Source organism: Gobio gobio (assembly GCF_949357685.1).
Source record: "Gobio gobio genome assembly, chromosome: 11".
NCBI lineage: Eukaryota > Metazoa > Chordata > Actinopteri > Cypriniformes > Gobionidae > Gobio > Gobio gobio.
In genome coordinates, this window is record NC_137104.1 from 42,749,405 (window position 1) to 42,775,474 (window position 26,070).

The following is a 26,070-nucleotide window of genomic DNA, read 5'->3' on the forward strand; positions in this document are numbered from 1 at the left end:
TAGGATGGCTTGAGGGTGAGTATATCATTGGCTAATTTTCATTTTTGGGTGAACTATCCCTTTAAGTGATTTAAGGGTATGATATCAAAACAATTACTTTATGTCAATAAAATGTAATATATGAGCAGAACTGAGTCAATGTTGGAATGTAAAATATAAGGTTTTCCATCCACACCATGCAGGAAAATGTCACACTGATATTGACTGATTCTGAATTTCTGGCATCAACAGGGCAACAGTGTCAGAATTTAGGTCAGATCATGGATTAGTCTGACGTATGGAGTTTATGAAGTTAAATATTCAAAAACTGACCACATGCACCTCACGGGTCCTAAAAACGTTTATGACAATAAAAAATAGTTGGGTACATTTACTGTAGGGTACATTATTTACACTCACATGTACACACTTAAATTGCTCTTCCCAAGAAAAGAATAGAATATACAATTGAATCTCGTTAACTTTATTAGCAATTATGTCTTTTAAAATACATAATTTTATTGATAGATTCATTTCTGTTCTAACAATGTTACTTTTTTGTCTGCTTGTCAAGTATAGCAGCTTCAGCTCTCTGGTGTTGTTGAAGAGTGAGCTGCACTTTCCAGTATCTGAGATACAGCCACATGAGACATCCATTCTTCTTTAGATCTTCGTTGAGATACTCGGCACAACTGCGATCATTCTTAAAAATATCCCTGAGATCGTTCTCCATCCCCAGATGTGCAAGAAGTGGCTGTTTGGCTGCAGCCAATAGGTTCTTCTCCATCCTCTCCCTCTTCGAACGAGGTATAAAAAGACTGCAAAAGACATCCTGTCTTTGCTCCAGCCTTTCTTGTACTTCATCTAGAGCCTTTAAAGCCCCTTGCTCTTGCTCTTTTCCCTTTTCCCGGGCCTCGTGAAACCTCAATATTTTGTTTCTTAGAGCTTCACATTCCAACTTAATGTGATGACGTTCTTCCTCATGTTTCTGACTCTGTGAAGCCATTTCCTTTTGAAAGCGCTTGGACCAAATCCATCCTAAGAGAGCAAAGAACATATAAATTAAGTGCAATTAATAGGGCAATAGTGTGGCGTGGTACTTACGAAAGGCAGCGAGCCCCAGCATGGGCACCAGGAGGGCATAGTTCCACCTGCTGTCACCACCATCCCCCTGACTCCCTGGCCTTATATTCCAGTCCTGAGGGTCATTCAGGTTGTTCATATTTACTGCAGCTGAAAAATACAACATCAAATATTACCTTGCAAGGAATTCAAAGCATAGGCATATACAGCCGATAGATTAAATATAGAACAATAGATAGAATAAATACCTTTTAATTAAATAACAATAATTAATTTGTAGATTAACTAAAGAAATTAAAGCAGTAAGTTACATTAATACACTGAAAAAAAAGGTGTGTTGGATTTATGATTTAATTATGTACATCAGTTCCACATGAATCAATTAAGTTACCGTAATCATACAATTTGTTCACATCATTTCAACATCATATAATCAAGTATTTTTAAGTAACCAAATTGAGTAGTCTCACAATAATTTTAATATGACTCCTTAACAACAGTGATGTGCACAGGGGGGCTTGAGACCCTGCCTCTTTAATCAAATTACTAAACTTAAGTTTATTTTAATTTTGTATATTTTTGTTGTCACTTGACAGATCTATAACGCTGTACTAACTAGCTACCATTCTATTAGCCAGCAATAGCACATAATGAACATGCCAAGTGCTGAATCAGCCCACACCCTAAGCAATTTCTCCGCACTTCTCCACTATGGAAACCCAGTGTAATTTGAATGGTTATAATAATTCCAACATAATTAAACATTAAACACTAATAAACAATATTAAGTCTCCCACTTTTCTCATTTTGCCCAAAAACATAAAATAACACTTAATTTCAACAATTTTACTCTAGTCGTCAAGTCCCAAGCAAAACATGCTGGAAACAGTTTCAGCAAAAATCATTTTCGAGTACTTAATTGGTTCTCATTCCCCCCCAAATAATTGAATCTAGTAGATTGCAAATTTTATAGAATTACATTAATCGAAAGCTAAGAAATCATGTTTAGAAGAGAAACACAATTATGTTGCATAGATCGCAAATAATATGATTAAGTAAATTGGACAATGTGTTTTCCTGTTTTTTCGTTGTAGAAAAGCTACATTAATTGACAATGTAAATACTGAACAGAGTATTTATTTGTTAACTGTTAAACATAATTGATATCAATAGACCAATAAATAAGCTCTTGCCATTGACTCTTAAACTAAACTGCTTGTTTAGTTCATTATATCAAATCTTATTGACATATAATAATTGTTTTGATATCAGCCATTTAATAATTTTAGATATTATTGTATATAACTGGTATTAACTATCAGTAGTTAATAGATATTAATGAAGTACAATTATTTTAGCACAGAAAGTAACACAATGACTGTTCATGTGGCAGATCAGGTCACACATTGCAAAAGAAAACGAATCACTAAACAAAAATCTCAATGCTTTTGTTTGTATAAGGCTAAAATAATTGAAAGCAAATTCTTGCAACTTGTTCCTTGTGGTAGCTTTATATCTTCTATCTTTCTTTTTTTTTAATCTTGCATCTAAATTATTTTTGGCCTTCATATAATAAAGTATGAATGCTTAACTTACCTTCTCTTTGAGTATCAGAATGAACTGAAGGGCACAATGCTGTTATTCCTCATGAATCTTTTCTTGGCAACCAACCCTCAACCCTTTATTCAGCACTGGTTAAGCTGGTTCTGTAAATGCAAAGCATATTTAAATTCTCACCCCCTTTGAAAAATCAGCTGACCTGATTTGCTCTATTTTATTTGCAAAGCACTAGTTAAACTGATTCTGTAAATGCAAAGGTTATTTAAATTCCCACCCCTTTTGGGAATACAGCTGGCCTGATTTACCCTATTTTATTTGCAAAAGATGTTTTACAATGCATTGCTTTTAATTTAGTGAGGAGTTTTATGTTTCTTTTAATCAAGTGGCACCTTTTTGAGTAAATCAAATCTGTTAACAAATTTGTACTGAATGATGCTCTCTTTTTAGTATCATTATGTTAAAGGTTTCATCGTGTTGTCTTTCTGGCATCATCATGTCAACAATGTCAAATTTGAGGTCAGATGGATGAGGTCATGGGTGAGTTTTGTAAGTAAGTATTCATAAAAACTGACCACTTGCAACTCAAGAGTCCTAAAAACCTATTTTACAACAATAAAAATGAGATATTTTACTGTGCATATGGTATTTAGTCTCACTGTATGTAAACTTTTAAATTGCTCTTCCCACTAAGAAAAGAATATAACAAAATTGAATCTCATTCACTTTATTAGAATTGACGTCTTTTAAAATACATACATTTATTGATAATATAGATTAATTTCTGTTCTACCAATGTCACTTTTTTGTCTGCATCCCGAGTATAGCAGCCTCAGCTCTCTGATGTGTTTGAAGAGTGACCTGCAGCTGCCAGTATCTGAGATACAGCCACATGAGACTTCCATTCCTGCGCTCGTCAGTGTTGAGATACTCGGCACAACTGCGATCATTCTTAAAAACATCCCTGAGGCCGTCCTCCATCTCCAGATGTGCAAGAAGGGGCTCTTTTGCCGTACGAACCAGAAGGTCCTTCTCCATCTCCACCCTCCTCGCACGAGGCACCAAAATGCTGCAAAAGGCCCTTTGTCTTTCCACCAGTCTGTATTCTACTTCCTTCAGAGCCAGTGAAGCTCTCATCTCTCGCTCCTTTTCCTTTTGCAAAGCCTCATGGAAGAGGGCGCCACCCGGTCCTCCGTGACGCAATCTGGATCTATCGTTTTCTAGAGCTTCACGTTCCAACCTCATGCCTCGACGTTCCTCCTCGAGCTGCTGACTCTGGGATGCCAGGGCTTGACGGTAGCCATGTGCCCGCTGCTTTTCTTTCTCTAGATCAAGCTCGAGCTTAACTGTTTCTCTGCGGTTTTCAGAGAGCACCTCTCGGTACTTCACATCCAGGTCCTTCTGGATTGTCTTTACGATCTTTTCATACTTGACCTTGGCCTCCTCGATTTCCTTTTGAGACTCCTTGGACCAAATCCATCCTAGGAATCCATCCCCATGGGATAAAAATAAAAATGTAAGTACACTTAAATAGAACATACGCGCTAGGGCAATATTGTGGTGTGGTACTTACGAAAGGCAGCGAGCCCCAGCATGGGCACCAGGAGGGCATAGTTCCACTTACTGCTGTCACCACCATTCCCCTGCCTCTCTGGCCTTATATTCCAGTCCTGAGGGTCATTCAGGTTGTTCATGTGGACTACAGCTCAGCTGAAAAATAAATACATATTTCTATATATAAAAATGATTCAAACATATGACCAATATGATAGCTATAAAAAGGGAAATGCTACTACAAATACTGTAAACCAAATGCCCATTTTTACTGTATAATGATGCATTATTGTCCTTATGCAAACATAATGAAACTGATGTAGCATTCCCATTTAATTCATAACTAGAAATTTGAGCAGCTCGAGACATTATCCTACTTGAAATATGACACTTCCTGTTTCCACGACATGCATACGCGATTTGGCTAATTATATTTAACTAAGAAAATTTCCCATTAATCATGAAAGCACAATACATGCCGGCAATACAATACTACATAAAATATCCACGTTACCTTGTAGTAAGTAAGTATCCAAAGCACTTGAAGTTGACCCCCGTTCTCAAATAGATTCAAATAGTCCCTTCCATGACTAAAGCTAACACCTGCGCCAATGTTCATTGGACAAAAATATTGCTTCTTTAAAGTGTGAAGGCTATATTATATACAGCGGAATTTACAGTAAATAACTCCACCCAGTTTAAATACATGTTTGTGCTAGTTTTATGCATTACGCTAAACAACAAATCCCCCCCACCGTAGACAATTATTGGTACGGTCCTTACTGAAGCGATATCCGATTCGTGAATCATTAGAACCGAATCGTTCATTTGAATAGGATCTTTTCAACCAGTTCACATGAGATACATACAGTATTATCACAGAAGAATACTTCAGACAGTATAAGAAACTCGAGGTAGAGCAAGGCAATAAGGCACATTATCACATAAGATACAGTAAACAGAGAGTCTACTAAAAAAATATTCACAAAACATCTAACGCAATAAAAAAATAAACCTATAATAAATTAAGAAATAGAAATAAATAACATGAAAAAATAAAGAAAAAACAAGTCATGTTCGGGAAACCACGAGGCAACTTTTATAATGAAAATATATTTTTTAATTAACACAGCGCTTTTAGCAGCTTTCTTGTTAAATGATGAACAAAGTGAGCCATAAAATAGCTTGACGCAGAAAAACCTAAAATTGGGCTCAGTTGAGTGATTGAGCCTTTGCACTTACTCTGCATGTATACACAACCATTTTTACTGTAATCACGTTTTAAATTAAGTGGTAATTGTTCAATTTTAGTTTTTTAGTTATAAAAAGAACGAAATAATTATGTTAAATAATTTGTTTATTATTATTACTTATCAGTTTATTATTCACTATATAGAAAGCAATTATACTTATTTTAAATTAATAGTTTGTGTGTACTATATATAACAGTATAACAGTTGATAGAGGCTTGATTTCGAGGGAGGACCCGATTCCAGTTCAAGAAAGAGTCATTCACAAAGCAGACCGAACCAATGACTGAATAAGCTCCGAACGATCAGTGAACTGAAAGTAACAGCATTAAGTGAGGACTTGGCTGATGTGCTACAACAAATGGACCTACAAACCTTTTTTATATATTTATTTATTTTATAATAAATATATTGTACACTGCTGTACGTGAAGTCAGGGAAACGACTCACCGAGTCGTTTTAACTGTTTGAAAGAACCGAGTCGTGGAAATGAGTCGGACTTCCCATCCTTACCGCTTACATCACAAAAGCGCTCACGAGCTCCACACACAGGCGCTTGCCAGTCTATGGTTTGAGCCAGAATCGAGCAACATGGCTGCAGTGTGCGCTGCCTCTCGTGTCCTCGGGAGAAAGATTGTGTCATCTAAAGCTGTAAGTCCTCTCAGATCTTGGGCATATTTTCTTTTGTAATGGCATTTGGTCATTGCATGCCGAGAGTTGAATTGTTTTATACTGAGATGGCGCTATAATCTCTATTGCAGTCTTTTATGTGTTGGTTTTGTAACCATCATCTGCTGTGTTAAGTAACACTGTTACGTATCACTGTCTTTGTTTACATAAGTGTACACATTATGTTATACAGTTTTATTTATGGAGCTTGCCATTTTTGCAATAATGCTTGAGGGTTTTAAACCTAACGTAATGTGTAATTTCTTAGAAGTAAAGTTGAGATGTTTTGTAATCAGGGATGTATTGAAGGTCAAGCTGGCAGCATTAGCATTAGCCATGTGATACTGAAAGCTCATGTCATTATTATAGGTGGTTACATTTGAAATGTTTGGATGCATTATTTTAATGTAATTTCTTATATGAAAATAAAAACAGACTGCTATGAAAGTTGAATTAAGAATTGTGGCTAGTGTTTACAGAGATAACTGACAGCTACAGTCACCTGTTAAAGGTTTGTAGATGTGTTATGGCAATATGTGTCCTACTGATAATAAACGTACACAAGCACAGCAAATGGGTTATCAGTCTCCATTATAACTGCTCAACCTATATTTATATCAATTAAATCATAATAACCATACATCGTACATTCACACTGTTATGTCACCAGTAACGACCAGCATACATTTGAACACACTGTGTTGTATTGCAGTGATGTTTTGTTAACTAAAGACACAATATGTAATATTTTGTTATTAAAATATCAACAACAACAAAAAGCACAAGAATAATGTTATATATTTTTGTTGACTTGTGTTTTTACATTATCCCAAATTTTTCTAAAAGGACACATCAATGACATCATACCCGAGTTATGCTCAATTTCTGGTTTTATTTAGTAGAAGCCATGGAAACACCAAATATGCAAATGTATCTAATATGATAAAACAGTGTTGCGTTACTCCACATACGCATGAGCGGAAGCGGTCGTCTGCGGCATAATAAAAGCTCCGGAATCAAGGCATCATCAAGCTACGCCTTTGTTTTGAATAAGTGATCTCTAGCGGCGAAAAATGACATATTGTGGCTTTAACTAAGAATGAAGCACATTTGTCTGTTATTTTTTATTTACGATTTATTAATAATCATATTATACATACAGGATGGGGAAAGAAAAAAAAATTAATAAATCAATAAATTCAATATATACTCAAGAATGTATAAGGGTAAAGCACTGAAATCTACAAACATAGATAAAATAGATATGATTTTGCTTAGGTTTTTAACTATTAAAAATAATTGTTGTTGTTCTGTCCAGCTGCCAGCAGTGTGCCAGGCGAGCAACCGCAAGTTGCATTTCTCCATCTACGGAAAAAAGGGAGATGCAAAAGTCTCCGATGGAGTAAGTATTTATGCTGCTTCCTTGTTTGGTTTCATTAGCTTTCATTTGGCATTGACAATTATATGCACTACCATTGCAGGCTGTTAATGTCCTGTTGAAATCTAGTTTCAGTCGTCACATTAAAGAAGCAAAACTAGATGTCATAGGCGAGTGGCCTTGTGTGATCAATGTGTTTTTTGGTATTTGTCCCCTCAGATATCCACTCAGTATCCAGTTGTAGACCATGAGTTTGATGCTGTCGTGGTGGGAGCCGGTGGCGCAGGGCTGCGTGCGGCTTTCGGTCTGTCGGAGGCCGGGTTTAACACAGCCTGTGTCACCAAACTTTTCCCCACCCGCTCACACACAGTGGCCGCACAGGTTTGGAGATTTTCTTGTGTTTCTCATTATCATTTAGTTACTAAACAATCTGCCCCTTATACCCACTCATATACTCAAACAGCATAACAATCTGTCCTCTGGATATATACTAGTTTTTACAAATCAGGGTTTAATTGTGTGCTGATATTTAATTTAGGAAAGGGCAAGGAGTAAAATTAAGACACTACTGCATCAGAATTATGGATTGCTCAGGCAGAGATTGAATGAGAATCAGTTCTTGAGAACCTTTGAGAGCTGTGCAGTTATTTTCAGTTCAAGAAGTCTAAAGTTCACAAGGCAGCTCAACCTTTGAAACTACACCTTTGATATTCTTACTCCACTTTGAAAAACAAAAGAATAATACGTGTGTTCTAGTACAAAATTAAAGGTGCAGTGTGTATTATTTATGAGGAGCTATTGACAGAAATGCAGTATAATACACATAACTATGTTTTCAGGGGTGTATGTGTGTTTCACCTTACATAATGAACAGTTATGTTTTTATTACCCTAGAATGAGCAATTTCAATCTTCATACACCACGGGTCTCCTTAGAGTGAAATCGCCATTTTGCTCCGTCATGTTTCTACAGTAGCCCTAAACGGACAAACTTCTCAACAGAGCGCTAGTCACTCTCTGCACTGTAAAAAATTTCAAGTGCTTTTTCAACTAATTATTATTTAGTAACTAGTTCCACAGAATTTTTACGTTCACTCAATTTCATGCCACAAATTGTTACCTGAATTAATATTTTTTAATTGGCTCAAACTTGACTTAAACTTTAAAATGTACGTTTACTCAATTAGTTTTAAAATTACTTGAATTAATTATTTTTAATTGGCTCAAACTTGACTTCAACATTAAAATGTACGTTTACTCAATTAGTTTCAAAATTACTTGAATTAATTATTTTTAATTGCCTCAAACTTGACTTCAACATTAAAATGTATGTTTACTCAATTAGTTTTAAAGTTAGTTGAATTAATATTTTTTAGTTGGCTTAAACTTGACTTCAACATTAAAATGTACGTTTATTCAAATTGTTTCATAATTAATTCAACTAAAACGTTTTAATTAGGGGTTTCGTCATTTTTAAATTTGTTTTAATCATTACTAGAAATTGCTGTGGAACTAGTTACAAAATGTAGAATCATAACAATAAAACAGAATTAATAACATACTACCCATATAAACCTCCCACATAATATCAATGAGTTAAGCCAATATATGATGACTATATTTTTATCATCAATCAGCTTACAGCATCTGATTATATTTTCTCTTGCTGTTCTCGCCATAACAAACAGACACAGCTGTCAAGAGAAAAACTAATGTTAAAAAGTCAAGAGCCGGACTAAAGCAGACACTGATCGCCACAATGGTAACATCAAATCAAACTATTACTTTCAAATAAGTAATCAACATCTAAGTCTCTTCTTAATTCTTAATACGAACTTCTGTAGATGTCTGACAGAAATAAAGTCAGTCTGGTTAGTAATAAGTGAAGCTAATGTTGTTTGTGGAGTTGTTTAATCAGATCTTGAGAGATGTAATGTATTTTATCTTCAGTTGATTTCATCCAAGGCTGTGGCTGGAAGTAGTTCTTGTGTTTCTCTTTCCTTCAGTGATTATGCTTGTTAACAGCAGGTGTTCTTCACTAATGCAAAACCATTATTCAATCACTTAATTATCTCATTACCTCCAACACTGATTAAGTGTTACTTTAAACAGCCTGTAGTGTGCACACTAAGCAGTGTTCATTTCATCTGGGCAAATCCATGTGGGGCCTACATGGAAACTGGGTGCAAAACTGGCTGGGTCCCAGTTAGATAGCCCAGGTCAAACCCATTTGGGCCCCACATGGCTCTGTTGGCTGGGATGGTGGGGGTCGGGTGGAGTCGGAATCCCCTGGGGGAGAAATTCTGTATTCTAAATGTTTATTAATAATGTACTGTTGTCAGGTCAATTAAAAAGTACAGTATGTTTACTGGACAAAGTTATCATTCATGCTAATACTGTCAAATACAGGCAAGGTTTACATAAACACAGTTGGTTATATCTAAAGTGAAAAGTAAATAATACAAGTCTTAACGCCATGGGATCCCTTTAAGAAGAATTAATAGCACACAACATGCTGAGATTAAGACTAAAATACATTATAGTATTACAGTTTTTTAACACTAACATAAGTTGTATTACTTAAACGTGGTCTTTGTTAACGTAACGTAAAGCCGCGTTTCCACCGCAGTAACTTTCCCCAGGAACTAGGAACACTCTGTGTGTTTCGACCACAGGAACCAGGGTCTAAATTAAGTTCCTGGTAAATATTTCCCCCTCCGAACGGCCCTGCTCCCGAGGTAGTACTTTTTCAAAGTTAGGGAACTTTCGGTGGTGAGACTTGAGCCGCGTTTTTTCACCGAAATTACCCGGAACAATTTGTACCAGTAACTTTTTTTACAGGAACTTTTCCCCCCCAGACCTGCTACTGTCTGCGTTTCCACTGCGGTCTAAAGTACCGGGAAGATTAGGAAAATTAGTCCGGTGATGTAGGACTGCGCGCGGCTGCTGATGGAAACGCGGCTTAAATAACGTTCGCTCTCATTGACATGGGACATATCGTTAACGTTACCTCATAAAACGCTGATAAATACTAAAACATCGAATATGTTCAACTTTGTACATTTTTACATAAAATAATTAACGTTGTCATTAGTTTTATATGAGCATTTATTCGGTGACGAGTGAACTTGACATAGACATCACTTAAATATCCCCATTTCCCTTGGATATATAACTTACAAAACACTTCTAACGTTAAATATCCACACAAATATCATTAAATATAGTTTACGCTTTTATCAACACATTATGCTGCTGATATGCTGTCTCCTGGTGAAAGAAACCCGCGAACTGCGCGAAGTCCTTTGATCTGTACACTCTCAAAAAAAAGAGTACAAAATTGTACCTTTTAAGGTACAAGTGTCCGTCACTGGGGTGGTACCCTTAAGGGTACATTTTTGTACCTCTAAGTCAGGGGTAGGCAAGTTCGGTCCTAGAGAGCTGATGTCCTGGAGAGTTTAGCTCCAACCCTACTAGGCCACCACAGTATAAAACTCATGGCTGCCAGCATGCATTTCAGCATTAAGTATGTCACCATTGTTGAGATTCATATGCTGATTCTTGATATCTGTGTGTCTAAACTTGTTTCTCCCTAAAATGTATTTAAAAATCATGCCTGATCTATGGCAAGAAAATATTGATGGAGAATATTATTTATTGATATTTTTAGTCAGTGATGAGTTTATCCAATTATTTTTCTTCAGGACAATTTTTGTTTATGGCTTCTTTTGATTTAAACAGATTTAGTTTTTTGTTAAAACTGTAACAATAACCACAAATCTGCATAAAAATCTAAGACTTAAACTGCCCAAACTAAAGGAAACACTTATCACTATAATGGTGACCAAATATTTTCAATAAAAACAATATCTAAACCTCTGTTAATTCTCAATAAGAGCTTCAATAGATGTCTTTCTGGGTTGGAGTCAAACTCTGCAGGACAGCGACTCACTAGGACCGAACTTGCCTGCCAATGGTTTAATTGTACCCTAAGGACCAATTGTGTACCTTTTAAAGGTACAGTTATACGTTTCGTTCTTCAAGGAACAAAATTGTACCTTCACTGTACCTTTTTTTTTGAGAGTGTAACAATCCTTCCGCGAAGTCAAACGAGCAATACAGATAATTCCGAGAAGTCAAATGAGCTCTTGTACGTATTTATTCATTAAAATTAGGCAGATTAAATAAAAAAATTAACTACATATGTTAATGAATTATATATTTATATTAAATATGTATATAGAAGTGTAAAGTGTTATCCATCTTCTCATCATAATGCAGATAAGCCTACCATCATAAACAAAACATCAAAAATACATCTAATTTCACAAATGTTGTTTTAATATATAATATCCAATATTTCTAACAGCACATTTCAACAGCACAAACTAAAATATATTTTCCATAGTAAAATATTGTGTGTAAAATATTGTGTTGGCCTTAATAGCCTACTTTTATAAAATATTGACTGGATTTGCGTTTTTTAGTCCAGTCAACATTTGCAATTCTAAATGTTAACTGGATTTGAAAATATCAATTAATTGAATGTTTTTCAAATATATTTCTGCAGACTTAATATAATATGTCTTCTTAACTAAGCACAAGAAAGAAAATTAGTTCAACATATATTTTTTTGCTCTTCCAACATTTTATTAATTGGCATTTTTAGAGTGTGCTCTCACTGCTAGATGCTGTTAACATTTACACACTGCACCTTTAATATCGTCAGTCTATGGCTATGAATTATGCACTGCTAATCTATTTTTTAATTTATAATATCAATTAATTGAATCATAATGGCTTAAATTTGATTCTTTTTTTATTTATTTATTTGTATTGTTTATTTTCCCTTTATATAAAATAGGGTGGGATTAATGCTGCATTAGGAAACATGGAGGATGACGACTGGCGTTGGCACTTTTATGACACAGTAAAGGGATCTGATTGGCTGGGAGACCAGGATGCCATCCATTACATGACCGAGCAGGCCCCTGCTGCAGTGGTGGAGGTAAGAAATGATCACATGATCTGTCACTGTCATTGCCACATTGAAAGTATTCAGGCAGGGTCGTGCACAGACATTTTGAGGGGCAGTGGCCCAAACCAAAAAAAGGGCACTATAAGGGGGTTGAGTGTCATCTTAATATAGAGAATGAATAACAAACCTTTTACAATCATATTGTAAATACAATTGTTAGGCTTTAGTGCTAATTCAATTTATGTTGTTGTAATTACTCTTCCAAAAGGTTGTGCTAATTTGATCTTGTAGATTTAAGTAGCAAATGAGAATCAATAAAACTATTGAATGTATTTTGAGACAAAGGTCTTCTTAATTATTTTCAGTTTTATTAAAGGTAATTAAAGCAACAGTTTTTCAATAACGGAAGCATTTGTAAAAGTATGGTATTGGGGTAAAAGGCACCATATTTAAAGGGTTCGTTCACCCAAAAATGAAAATTCTGTCATTAATTACTCACCCTCATGTCGTTGGACACCCGTCAGACGTCCGTTCATATTCGGAACACAAATGAAGATATTTTAGTTGAAAGCTGATGGCTGAGAAAGGCTTCAGATAGGCCTCCATTGGCATTCAGTACATTGACACTTCCAAGATCCATGAAAGGCACTTAAAACGTCGTTACAAAGTCCATCTCACCACAGTGGCTCTACAATAATTTTACGATGCGACGACAATAGTTTTTGTGCACAAAAAAAAAATCAAAATAACACCTTTATCCAACTTGTTCTCGACTTCCGTGTGTGCCTCCACGATGCATGCGCGAGAATATGATGTAGCGCCGGCGTTCGGGAATCCATGAAATACACACTTAAGCCCCATTTTGAGCACTACGCCGAGACTTAAAGCACGATCAATGTAGAATCCAACAGCTTAGACACGCACGTCTTCCTCTGCTCGTAAACAAATCGCTTCTGGGTCATATGTCCGAACATATGACACAGCCACAGACTGTGAATGATGCTGCGGAGGGAGCGGGAAAACATTAGCGGAAGCAGATTAGCGGAATTAGTGGATTTTTAGCGGAACAGATCGTTTTTATGGGAATCCTCTGGGGGTGAGGGAGGGAAGGGGGGCAAGAGGGGCACCTCAGCCGATGAGAACAGAGGAGCATTGGCTCTAGCCACCGGGCCACCCCCCTGTGCACGGTCCTGTTTCCTTGTCTCTAAAGCCGGGTGCACACTGTGCGATTTATAATAGTCCTTTATGATTGTTTCTTGTCAGACTGTACGAACACGATCCCCGCTGTAAGCCATGTCACAATGTAAGATCTAAGTTGTCATTAATGTCAGACTGTATGATTGTCATGGCGCGCTAAAAACGGATGCACGCAAGAAAGTGCATTTTATATCATCAATCAATTGCCGCAGGATTGTGCGCCAAATCTTCTGACACTGCCAGAATTTCGTCCGAGGTAAAATTTGATTGCAACGGTCATTAATCGGCTGCCGGTGAACATGTCAAACTAACGATCAAAGACTTCAGATTTTAGCCTAGGATCAGAGGAATCTTTTATGATTTGCAAAATTTGTCTCAGACGGCCAAATCGTGGCCAAAATCGCACCCTGTGCACCCGGCTTAGTCTAGGACTGCTATAGATTGTGATTTCCTCCAATCTCATCAGCTGATATTATGGCTTTTCAGCTGGAAAACTTTGGTATGCCATTCAGCCGTACCGAGGACGGGAAGATCTATCAGCGTGCATTCGGAGGTCAGAGTCTGAAGTTTGGTAAAGGAGGTCAGGCTCACAGATGCTGCTGTGTGGCAGACAGGACTGGTCACTCCCTTCTTCACACACTCTATGGACGGGTGAGTGAGATTCTGAAAGTCAGCTTGAACTGGAACGTCTGTTGAGCCCTATCTAATTGTGTCTGTTGGTGTCTAGTCTCTGAGGTATGATACCAGTTACTTTGTCGAGTATTTTGCCCTGGATCTTCTGATGGAGGATGGAGAGTGTAAGGGAGTCATTGCACTGTGCATGGAGGACGGATCCATCCACCGTTTCAGAGCGAAGAACACAGTCATTGCCACTGGGTAAGAGAAATGATTTTCTGTCTCAAGCATTCAGTAGTGTTATTTTAGTATTATTTATATATGGTTATTTATTAAAGGGTACATAACACACACAATTTCTGCCAATCTCATGGTAATCTTGAGTACCTATAGAGTAGTATTACATCCTTTATATCTCTCTAGAGTCTTTAGTTTTATCATATTTATAAAAGACAGATACGCTGTACTGATTCTTTCCGAAAACAGCCAAACTCGTGAAGGCGTGCAGTGGGTGGGGCTAAAGAGTCACGAACACAAACACACACACAATACATCATGGCATTGTCCCTGGATAACTTTTGATTCACTATACGTTCGTGTTCTTGACATTATATGCACTTACATGCTGATTGCCAACAAAACAGACACTTGATGCCGTTTCACTCACTGCCTGCGGTTTTCGACTCATGACCGGGAACAAACAAACACACTTGCAGAACTCTGTTGCTGCTCCGGAAAAACAAACTGCATCCACTGTTTCCTTAATGCTGGGTTGTTTAGGAAGCTGAACAATGTTACATTTCCCTTGCAACCAAAAACACACTTCTTTTGTGACATTGTTGATTTCATGGTCTAAAAACAAAACGACAGTGCTGTCGACAACTCCCGTGACCCAAACGAAGCTCGTTGATGGGCTCTTGCTCTGGCTCTTGCTCTGGTTGATATGTACACGCGCTCATCCGGGAGAAGTGCCCATAAAAGGAATTTCGCCCTTTATGATGTCATACAGGGCCATACTTGAAAATAACTTTACAAAACTTATTTGAATCCTGAAGGAGTGTATTTGGCACAGAAATGCTCCTTCATACATCCAACTAATTTTTTTTAAACATTTTGGCCATGTTTAGCTTGAGAATCCAACTCTTTAAAGTTTGATTGGTTCTGTTTGTTCACCAAATGAATAATAAAAGATTTTAATGTATATTTTAATGACAACTATAATTTGTATTATTTATACAATTAGGGCTGTCAATCGATTAAAAAATGTAATCTAATTAATTACATATTCTTTGATTAATTAATCTAAATTAATCGCATACATATTTTTTGCTGTGAAAGTATTTTAAACATTTCAATTCAAATGAATCAATGAATAATTAGCATTAGTGACATTAAAGTTCAAAACTCCTTTTATTATTATTTCCACTGTTCAAATATTGGCCATAACAATAAACAATATGACCAATATGCTGAGGAAATAAATTCAAAAGTGCTTCAGGAAGAAGATTTTTTTCACTGTACATACAAGGTAACTGGTCTGCAGGACATTGTGATCCATTTAGCAAGGGAATTGCTCAGTCGGTCTCATACAGATTTGCTAAATTTGCTTTTCAGTGTTTACTCCAATGTGTTTTGAAGATGACGTTGACTGATAGAGTTGGTATCGTGGGATGTGCTAGGTTGTACCTCCGTATTAACGTTAACTCCTGGATGCGTTTCATTGATGTGGTACTTTCGAGTTGACGAACTCCGGTGATATGCAAATTGCTTGCAGACCAACACGATCACATGAGAATGCGTATCAATAGTACGAGTGTGCAATGTCGTGGAATGTATACGCTACGCAGTTTACGCGTGCAAATGAAACGCACTCTATGGTGTGTATATGACACGCTTTTGGGTAGGATAGGGGTGCACATTGCAGGACATAGACGACTTTTTTAGACGATATTTTTATCAACACTTCCATCAGGCCGTTTTTATACGTAAATGTTCCAATCAATGATCCAGGCAGCGCGTTCTCGTCTCCCTCCTTCATTTTACAGCTCAGGGTCAAAGTCCAATACAGAATGGATTAATCTGTGTTATTTTTCTCAGATGAATTGAAATGAAAGCTTTATTTTGACAGTCCTAATCAAAATATTAGTTATATGTAATATTTATATAATTTTATATATATAATTATTTTTGGTTAAGTTTGCTGTAACAGTGAGGTTGTTCATATTATTAATCTAGCATGTGTTTTTACAACATACAATTAAAGATATTTATTGTGTTTTCTCTGCAGTGGTTATGGCCGCACATACTTCAGCTGTACATCAGCCCACACTAGCACAGGAGACGGTAATGCCATGGTGACACGTGCGGGTCTGCCCTGCCAGGATCTTGAATTTGTTCAGTTCCACCCCACGGGTGAGCTTTTTTTTATACGGCTGGAAAAGTCCTTTAAAGTACTTTCACATCTTTAATCTTTGCCACTGCTTGTGATGTTACTGTTTACTCAAATTGCCAACTCAGTATAGTTTACAACATGATTATGTCTCGCATGTCACGTTTTGTCGATCTGTTGTCTAGCAGTTATATATTACATGCATGGTTATACTATTTCTTTGCTGTGTTTACATGCATCCACTGTATGTTGAGACTTGATGATCTGTGTTATTAATATTCAGGCCCTTCCAGATGCCTTTTAAAATTACCTATGATGTAATCCCCTTAGGTATCTATGGAGCCGGTTGCCTGATCACAGAGGGTTGCCGTGGAGAGGGAGGAATCTTAATCAATAGTGAAGGCGAGAGGTTCATGGAACGTTATGCGCCCAATGCCAAAGATTTGGCCTCTAGGGATGTGGTCTCACGGTCCATGACCATTGAGATCAGAGAAGGAAGGTATAAAATACTTAATTTCTTCTATAATAATAATCTGCTATTTTGTGCCCACAACATAGTCTGCTTATTTAATGAATCGTAAGTTTTGTTTTACCTTCACTTGCACAGACAATGCCTGATTGATTGACAAATTAATTGGTGTTAACGTTCTAAAAAAGAGTTTCCACCATTTTCCCACCAGAGGTGTTGGGCCAGATAAAGACCACGTCCACCTGCAGCTCCATCATCTTCCACCCCAGCAGCTGGCCGCTCGCCTGCCCGGCATCTCTGAAACCGCTATGATCTTTGCAGGAGTGGACGTCACAAAAGAGCCCATCCCAGTGTTACCCACCGTCCACTACAACATGGGCGGCATCCCCACCAACTACAAGGGACAGGTATTCTGCCCATTTTTCACCATTGCTTTGACTACTGCTCATCTTAGGTTAGGAATTTGAACAAACTCGGAAGGTGCAGTAGATTCAAGATTCAAGATTCAAGAGTTTTATTTGTCACATACACAGTTATATACACAATATACAACTGGCAGTGAAATGTAAACAGGTCCGCTCCATGGACAGTGCAAATAACAGTTACAAGAAATTAAAATAGAAATAGAATAAAATTAGAATAAAAAGTATTAACATAAGTAGAATTATAAATAAATCAAGTAAAAGATAAAAATAGGAAATAAGATAAAAATAAAAATATAAAAATTAAAATATAAAAATATAAAAAAATAAGTGGATATGATAAGTGAGATAAACTGTAGACTTAGAAATAAGTGGTTAACATAAATATATATATATGTATATATAAAGAAGTATAATGTGCAAGGTTTATTACAGGTTGTTACGCAGTAACAATAGGAAAGTAAAGTGCAGTGCAATGGCAGTATGTGAATGTTAATGTTTAAACTGGATGTTTATGCGTGTGCGGGGTGAAGTGAAGGTAAGCGATTTCTGTAAAACGCTGTTGAAACCAAGCGGCGCAACACACTTGTAGCCAATCAGCAGTAGGAGGCGTGTCTACTCATGATGGGGGAGATTTGAAGAAAGACTGTAGAAAGATAGATGGCTGAGAGACATTACAAAAGAGAAAAGGTCAGAGTAATATCACTGGAAAAAGAAGGGACATGATCAGGCAAGAGCTTTAGGACCTGCGTTAATATTTGAAAAGATATGGAGAGGTTGCCTTGTTTCTGCTCCATATTGCGAGTAACAATATGCCATGTTTCACAGAACCAAGATATGCTGTTGTTGTAATGTTAGCTAAAGTAACAGGACCATTTTGAGTGTCATTGTTTAACTCAACTCTCACTTGTATATACTCTTGTGTACTGTATGTTCACTTTTTGTTCTTCCTTGTCCTTCATCTTCAATTTATTTTTCACAATTTTGCTTTGCTTCTCCTATGATAAAGCATTGGGTGTTTGTGCATTTTTGGGGGCGGAGCAATAAAGGGAGGGGTGTGTTTTTTTTTGCGGTTGATTTTTAAAATATCAACAGTGTTCCTCAGATTACATTTTTTTAAAGTAATAAATTATGGTGTTACTTGTCCTGCACCGTTTGTTGTGGCACCAGTTATTAGTGTAATTTTGTATCACAACTGGAATTGTTTAATGCTACAAAAGACTTATATTTCCAACTTTCTATTAATCAAAGAATCTTGTAAAAATGTATCTCAATTTCCACAAAACAATTGTTTTCAACACCAAATAAGCATATATGAATGATTTCTGAAGGATCATGTGACACTGTAGACTTAATAAATGATCCAATTTTTACCATCACAAGAATAAATTACATTTTTACATTATTAAAATAGAAAGCTAATTTAAATTGTAATGATATTTTACAATATTACTGTTTTTACTGTATTTTTTGATCAAATAAATGCTGCCTTGGAGACTTTTTAAAAACATGAGTGACCCCAAATGAATTACATTAATATAAATATAAATGCTACAGTCACTGTTTGCAATGTACACTCATAAGAACATAATGCTAATATCCTCTCTGTAATCCTCGCAGGTCATCACCTATAAGGAGGGAGAGGATAAGGTGGTGCCAGGCCTGTACGCCTGTGGCGAGGCCGGCTGTGCGTCAGTGCATGGTGCCAACCGCCTGGGCGCCAACTCACTTTTGGATCTGGTTGTGTTTGGACGCGCTTGTGCCCTGACTATTGCTGAGATAGACACTCCAGGTAGCTTCATAACAATCAGAAATTGTGAAGGAATGCTTTAACTTAATGAGTGCCCTTTATTAGACTCAAGACAAAATCTAGAAAAGCAATATTTCATGAAGGACTACTGTGTAATGAAGTTTTAAGGCATTATAAAGTCATTTATGTATTTTTTCTTAAAACAAATTATTAAAAAATTGTGTGATTATTTTTATCCTGTCACATAGGAGAGAAGCTTTCCCCTCTGAAACCCAATGCAGGAGAGGCATCTGTTGCCAATCTGGACAAGGTCCGTTTTGCTAACGGCAGTACCAGAACCTCAGAAATCAGGCTCAACATGCAGAAGGTACGTCACCTCACCGCAGTTCTTTAGTTCCTAAAAGAAACACTTGTTCTTTTTTTTTTTGACTGATCAAAAAGGAATTTGACTGTTAAGACCTAATGTATGCCTCATCTTGTGATTTCAGATGATCTCCTGTTGTCATTTATAAAATACTCATTTTAAATTATTTAATAATTTTTCTTTCTCAGACCATGCAGAATCATGCTGCCGTGTTCCGCACAGGAGACGTGCTGAAGGAGGGTTGTGACAAGATGGATTCCGTTTACAAGTCACTGGATGACATCAAGACATTTGACAGAGGTCAGAGAAGACCTGCACAGGAGAAATTTAATTCATTAGAAATTAAAAAACACTAACATTACAGAGTTCAAAAGTTTGGGGTCACTAATATTTGTGGAATTAATACTTTTATTCACCAAGGATGCATTAAATTGATCAAATGTGACACTAAAGACATTTATAATATCACAAAAGATAATTTGAACTTTCTATTCATCAAAGAATCCTGAAGAAAAGTATCACGGTTTCCACAAAACATATTTAGCAGTTTACAACATTGATAATAAGAAATGTTTTTTTAGTAGCAAGTCGGCATATTAGAATAATCTATGAAGGATCATGACACTGAAGACTAAATGCTGAAAATTCTGCTTTGATATGACATGAAATTGTGTTAAAATAGAAAATGATGTAGAAAATGTAATACTCACAATTGTTTTTATTTTTGATCAAATAAATACTGTCTTAGTGAGCATGAGAAACATTTAAAAATTTACCCCAAACTGCATTTAACAAGAAAGTCTCATCTAAATTGAAACTTAGAAAATTTGAATTTTACAGTTCATTTGATAATCTTCATTACTGTACAAAAAGGTTGTGTTATCTGCAGTATGTGGTTCTTATAGCATTGTACACTAAATCCATCTTTTATGTCAGGCATTGTGTGGAACACCGATCTGGTGGAAACTCTGGAGCTGCAGAATCTGATGTTGAATGGAGTGCAGACTATCGTCTCTGCTGAGGCCCGTAAAGAGAGCAGGGGCGCTCACGCCCGCGAGGACTTCAAGGTCAACTTTCTAAAACCTGCATGCTTGTCTAAGGACAACATTATTTTGTATAATTTACAGAGCCATAGTAAAGCTCTCTGATTTTTATGCTTTGTATATTTTTGTCGAACTTGGACATCTTATCTACTGTAAAATGGAAACGTAGTATAGTGCATTGACAAGGGCTATGGTTGCTTTCAGTTATTTGTAACCTGGTCTTGTAGCTTGGTGGTAGGAATCATAGTGGTAAATGTAAAATTCTGTCATTTACTCTCCCCTGAAGATGTTCAAAACCTATATAAATGTATTTCCTCTGCTGAACACAAAATAAGATATTTTGAAGAATGTCGGTAACCAAACAGTTGATAGACTCCATTGACTTCCATAGTATTTTTTTTTTCTATACTATAGAAGTCAATGGGGTCAATCAACTGTTACATTCTTCAAAATACCTTCTTTTGTGTTCAGCAGAGGAAAGAAATTCTTACAGGTTTGGAATAACTTGAGGGTGAGTAAATGATTTTAAATTAAACATTAAACATTTTTGGTGAACTATCCCTTTAAAGACAACTGCAATGTTGATAATGTTTGTGTTTTTAATGGTTCTGATTCCCTGTTCTTGTTACAGGACCGTGTGGATGAGTATGACTTTGCCAAACCCCTGCAGGGACAAGTGAAGAAGCCTTTTGAACAGCACTGGAGGAAACACACACTGTCCTACGTGGATCCCAAGACAGGAAAGGTAATATATATAATGGAATCTGTTCCTTTGTACACATTTAAAGTGCCCCTGTTATGCTTTTTTTTTTTTTTTTTTAAATATTACCTTTAATGTAAAGTGTAATTATAGATGTTGTATGTGAACGTAAAATGTCTACAAAGTTTTAAAGATCTAGGTCCATGACAAATAAAGCTGTCTTTTTAAAAAGAGAATCGATTTTGAACTGCTGAAATGAGTCGTCAGCAATTCCAGTCTCAGTTCCTGATACATACATGCATAACAATGTAACAAATTTGCATATTGCCAGCCTATAGTCTTCATTTGCTGCCAACAAACAATGTCTATTTTGACCTTCAAATACTGTAGTTGTAGCTGAGACTGTTGTCATCAGGTCGAAAAGATGCTGTTTTCAGAGCTGTGAATCCACTTTGCATGCTCTTCAAAAGGATGAGAATTTGTGCTTGAATTTATATGGAAAAACTGACTGCATTGTTCGTATCAATGTGTATCTATCGAGCACTGAAGAAGCCTCCGTCCGGAGCTGAAATTCCGATATGGTAATGAGTGTTTTGTTTCCGACACATGCTGTAAGCAGTAGACCAATAACAACAGACTGGGGCGTCTGATCAATCTGAATCTTCGAATAAACCATTTTCAGACTCTTTGAAAAATGAGGTGATGGTCAATGTATATCATGAGAAAATGAAAGTGTTTTTTTGACCTTTGATGCCTTTAAACCTATTGTAGGAGACCTCCAAAAGAAAATTAGGAACCTAGCATAATCGGGGCACTTTAAATCTGTCTTGTGAGTCTGCATTAAGGAAGAAAACATCATTCATATGAGCTAACATGGACAAACGTGTGTTTCAGGTTACTCTTGAATACAGACCTGTGATTGACAACTCCCTGAACGCAGAAGACTGTGCCGCCATTCCCCCTGCAATCCGTTCCTATTAAACATATCCCGGCGTATCCAAGCTGACTCCGCCCTTTTGCTTATTTATAATCAGCCAATAAACAAGTGAAGGAATATCTTGCGTTTGACACTTCATTTAAATATGATCTTAATACTATTCGCTGAAATATCAGAGCAAATGAAAAGCTACTGTAAGACTTCCTGTTAAATATAACAGCTGTGTAATATTGCTTTATGTTCTCTGAAACGCATCCATCACATTTGCTCTACACCGTGCTGGCAAGTAAATCATTAAATATTTAATACTTAAATGTTGAATGCTTTTCATATTGCAGTCAAGAAGCACTTGCACCTTGTGGAAAATAGATTTAAGTTGTAAGCTCCTAACTTAACAGTTTGTGATGCTAATACAATGTCCGGTTACATGTGTATTTGACCTGGTGGCCTTTCATTCTCAAATATACAAAAATACTCCTCTGTATGTAAAGTTCTTGCATGTTCTGTTTAAACTCAATAAAGATGATCTGGGTGAAAATTTTTTGGTCTATGATATTGAAATGTTTTGGTGTTCACTAGAGAGAAATTTTTTTTTTGAAGACAGTGTTTGGGGTAACATTTTAGAGTTATGTAATCAGATTACTTTTTCAAGTAACTAGTAAAGTAACGCATTACTTTTACATTTACAACTAAATATCCGAGTTACCCTTTTAAATAAGAAACACAATTTACTTTTTCCCATTTCTGTCCCCATGTTGAGAAAAATCGGGTGTGAGTGCAGAGGCGTTATGTGCGCTGTGTGAACATGATGGTTATTGTAGTTATAGACTAAATGTGAACAGAAATTTACTCTTCTCAGTTGCACAAAAACAGATGAAGTATTCCTCAAAATTAATAAAAACAGTTAAATGCTGACTCCGAATATTATACAAACCTACTATAATTAAATCTTAAAGAATACAAATGCACCGATCAGGCATAACATAACATGACCACTGACAGGTGAAGTGAATAACACTGATTATCTCTTCATCACTGCACCTGTTAGTGGGTGGGATATATTAGGCAGAAAGTGAACATTTTGTCCTCAAAGTTGATGTGTTAGAAGCAGGAAAAATGGGCAAGCGTAAGAATTTGAGCGAGTTTGACAAGGGCCGAATTGTGATGGATAGACGACTGGGTCAGAGCATCTCCAAAACTGCAGCTCTTGTGGGCTGTTCCCGGTCTGCAGTGGTCAGTATCTTTCAAAAGTGCTCCAAGGAAGGAACAGTGGTGAACCGGTGACAGGGTCATGGGCGGCCAAGGCTCATTGATGCACATGGGGTGCGAAGGCTGGCCCATGTGGTCCGATCAAACAGACGAGCTACTGTAGCTCAAATTGCTCAAGAAGTTAATGCTGCTGGTTCTGATAGAAAGGTGTCAGAATACACAGTGCATCGCAGTTTGTTGCTGACCAGTCAAGGTGTCCATGCTGACCCTTGTCCACCGCCAAAAGTGCCAACAGTGGACACGTGAGCATCAGAACTGGACCACGGAGCAATGGAAGAAGGTGGCCTGGTCTGATGAATTACGTTTTCTTTTACATCACGTGAATAGCTGGGTGCATGTACGTCGCTTACCTGGGGAACACATGGCACCAGAATGCACTGATGCTTTTTTTGATATTCTGCTGGGAAACCTTGGGTCCTGCCATCCATGTGGATGTTACTTTGACACGTACCACCTACCTAAGCATTGTTGCAGACCATGTACACCCTTTCATAGAAACGGTATTCCCTGGTGGCTGTGGCCTCTTTCAGCAGGATAATGCGCCTGCCACAAAGCAAAAATGGTCCAGTAATGGTTTGAGGAGCACAACAACGAGTTTGAGGTGTTGACTTGGCCTCCAAATTCCCCAGATCTCAATCCAATCGAGCATCTGTGGGATGCGCTGAACATGGAGTCTGATCAATAGAGGCCCCATCTCGCAACTTACAGGACTTAAAGGATCTGCTGCTAACATCTTGGTGCCAGATACCACAACACACCTTCAGGGGTCTAGTGGAGTCCATGCCTCGACGGGGCTGTTTTGGCAGCAAAAGGGGGACCGACACAATATTAGGAAGGTGGTTATAATGTAATGCCTGATCGGTGTATACTTTATGAATTTAATCTCACATTATTAACCCCAATGTTTTAGCTACTGACCTTTGATGATCCAATTCAACCATACTAATAAGCGAAAATAACTTTAGATAAACATTACATTTGTGTCATTTTTTTTGTTTGTTTGTTACTGAAGTAAGACTCAGTTTCACTTTCTTCTCCTGCGTCCTACTATTCTGCATTCCAGAATGACAGCACAGCTGAACATTCCCCAAAACTGGTGTTCACAAAGTGAAGCATGCAGGAAAAAAGCATGAATATTTGTGTTGACACTTAATCACAACTACCTGATAAAAAAAAAGTTAAAGTTAAAAAAAGATACTCAAGGATTAAGGAAAAAGTAATTAGATTGCAATTAAGTCTAAATGCATTTGTTTGACTGTAGTAGAGTACTCTTGCCTGTGGATGGCAACTGAGTTCACAGAAAAGCACAGGCCCTTGTTATAAAGGCAAACTTCAATGACGAGAATGTGTTTAATTATTTATACACCACTTTGGAAAACGTAATTTTAAAATAAGCTATTATATATTGAGCGAATGATGAATAAGTATGAGGTGCAAACCAGAAGTGAGTGTTCATACAGACATGCTATGATGTTTGAACACGTTATAATTCTGTAATACAAAAGACTTAGTAGTTTAGATGCGCCAATGGTGTATATTTGCGTTACTGTTGTGCAAATTATTGTAATTTAATGTAAGCCGCTGCTTAAAATGTGGGGTCGGTAAGATTTATCCATGTTTTTAAAATAAGTCTTTTATGCTCATCAGGTGCATTTATTTGAGGAGAAATACAGTAAAACAATAATATTGTGAATATGTTGTATAGTTTAAAATAACTTTTTATTTGAATATATTTTAAAAAGTAATTTATTTCTGTGATGCAAAGCTGAATTTTCAGCTTCATTACTCTAGTCTTCAGTGCCATAAGGTCATTCAGAATTTATGTTGAAAACGGTTTTGCTATTATATTGTGTAGACCAGGTTACTTTGGTGTATATGAAGTTCAACAGCATTTTGGAATATTATATATTGCTTTACTGTCATTTTAATTCAGTTAAATTTAATAGTGCATCGTCATTTAGTTTAATTCAGTGCATCGTCATTTTGCACAAAGTATTACAGTAAAACTTGTTGCATAGCTGGAGTTTATTTTTTATAATATATTAAATCTATATGGAATCTTATTTTTGTTTCAAAATGTCCCTGTTTGTTTATAAAGAAAGACGCTCTCATGAAAAATCTATGAAACAAAACATTTAATATATCAAATAATAGCATTATATATATATATATATATATATATATATATATATATATATATATATATATATATATATATATATATATATATATATATATATATATATATATATATATATATATATATATATATATATATATATATAATATATAGCTAAATAAAATAGTCTAACGATACAACATTTAATATAATTGTTTTGGAATTATGTAAATATGGTAATGCGACAGACATTTGAAGAATCACCCGGGAACAGTTATATAATGTACTCTGAATGTAGAAATCAACTATTTTTGGAATTAGACATTTTGGCTCGATCGATACTTTACAC

At 36.4% G+C, this 26,070-nt stretch overlaps 3 protein-coding genes across 3 annotated transcripts; 1 reads left to right on the forward strand and 2 right to left on the reverse strand.

The window, feature by feature from the left end:
• Positions 1-443: 443 nt before the first annotated feature.
• On the reverse strand, positions 444-2,778 carry LOC307133742 (coiled-coil domain-containing protein 127-like). Its single transcript, XM_079828971.1, has 3 exons — positions 2,659-2,778; positions 1,084-1,212; positions 444-1,017 (listed from the first exon to the last, which is right to left on the reverse strand). Exons 2-3 carry the CDS (start codon positions 1,199-1,201, stop codon positions 530-532), a joined length of 606 nt encoding a protein of 201 aa, XP_079685097.1. The 5' UTR covers positions 1,202-1,212; positions 2,659-2,778; the 3' UTR covers positions 444-529.
• Positions 2,779-3,368: 590 nt separating this feature from the next.
• Positions 3,369-4,981, reverse strand: LOC307133741 (coiled-coil domain-containing protein 127-like). Its single transcript, XM_079828970.1, has 3 exons — positions 4,688-4,981; positions 4,193-4,329; positions 3,369-4,100 (listed from the first exon to the last, which is right to left on the reverse strand). Exons 2-3 carry the CDS (start codon positions 4,311-4,313, stop codon positions 3,418-3,420), a joined length of 804 nt encoding a protein of 267 aa, XP_079685096.1. The 5' UTR covers positions 4,314-4,329; positions 4,688-4,981; the 3' UTR covers positions 3,369-3,417.
• Positions 4,982-5,947: 966 nt separating this feature from the next.
• On the forward strand, positions 5,948-22,874 carry sdha (succinate dehydrogenase complex, subunit A, flavoprotein (Fp)). Its single transcript, XM_079829671.1, has 15 exons — positions 5,948-6,074; positions 7,411-7,494; positions 7,690-7,851; positions 12,334-12,477; positions 14,131-14,295; positions 14,372-14,520; positions 16,547-16,671; positions 16,979-17,147; positions 17,329-17,524; positions 19,160-19,331; positions 19,538-19,656; positions 19,842-19,953; positions 20,590-20,720; positions 21,328-21,441; positions 22,291-22,874. Exons 1-15 carry the CDS (start codon positions 6,015-6,017, stop codon positions 22,375-22,377), a joined length of 1,989 nt encoding a protein of 662 aa, XP_079685797.1. The 5' UTR covers positions 5,948-6,014; the 3' UTR covers positions 22,378-22,874.
• Positions 22,875-26,070: the final 3,196 nt, after the last annotated feature.

Bases quoted from the DNA above. Each gene is read 5' to 3' on its own strand.
- LOC307133741 (XM_079828970.1), bottom strand. From the start codon at position 4,313: ATGAACAACCTGAATGACCCTCAGGACTGGAATATAAGGCCAGAGAGG. The intron at 4,101-4,192 runs GTAAGTACCACA...ATGGATTCCTAG, and splicing joins GCTGGGGCTCGCTGCCTTTC to GATGGATTTGGTCCAAGGAG.
- sdha (XM_079829671.1), top strand. From the start codon at position 6,015: ATGGCTGCAGTGTGCGCTGCCTCTCGTGTCCTCGGGAGAAAGATTGTG. The intron at 17,148-17,328 runs GTATAAAATACT...TTTTCCCACCAG, and splicing joins ATTGAGATCAGAGAAGGAAG to AGGTGTTGGGCCAGATAAAG. The intron at 19,332-19,537 runs GTAGCTTCATAA...CCTGTCACATAG, and splicing joins TGCTGAGATAGACACTCCAG to GAGAGAAGCTTTCCCCTCTG.
- LOC307133742 (XM_079828971.1), bottom strand. From the start codon at position 1,201: ATGAACAACCTGAATGACCCTCAGGACTGGAATATAAGGCCAGGGAGT. The intron at 1,018-1,083 runs GTAAGTACCACG...TTGCTCTCTTAG, and splicing joins GCTGGGGCTCGCTGCCTTTC to GATGGATTTGGTCCAAGCGC.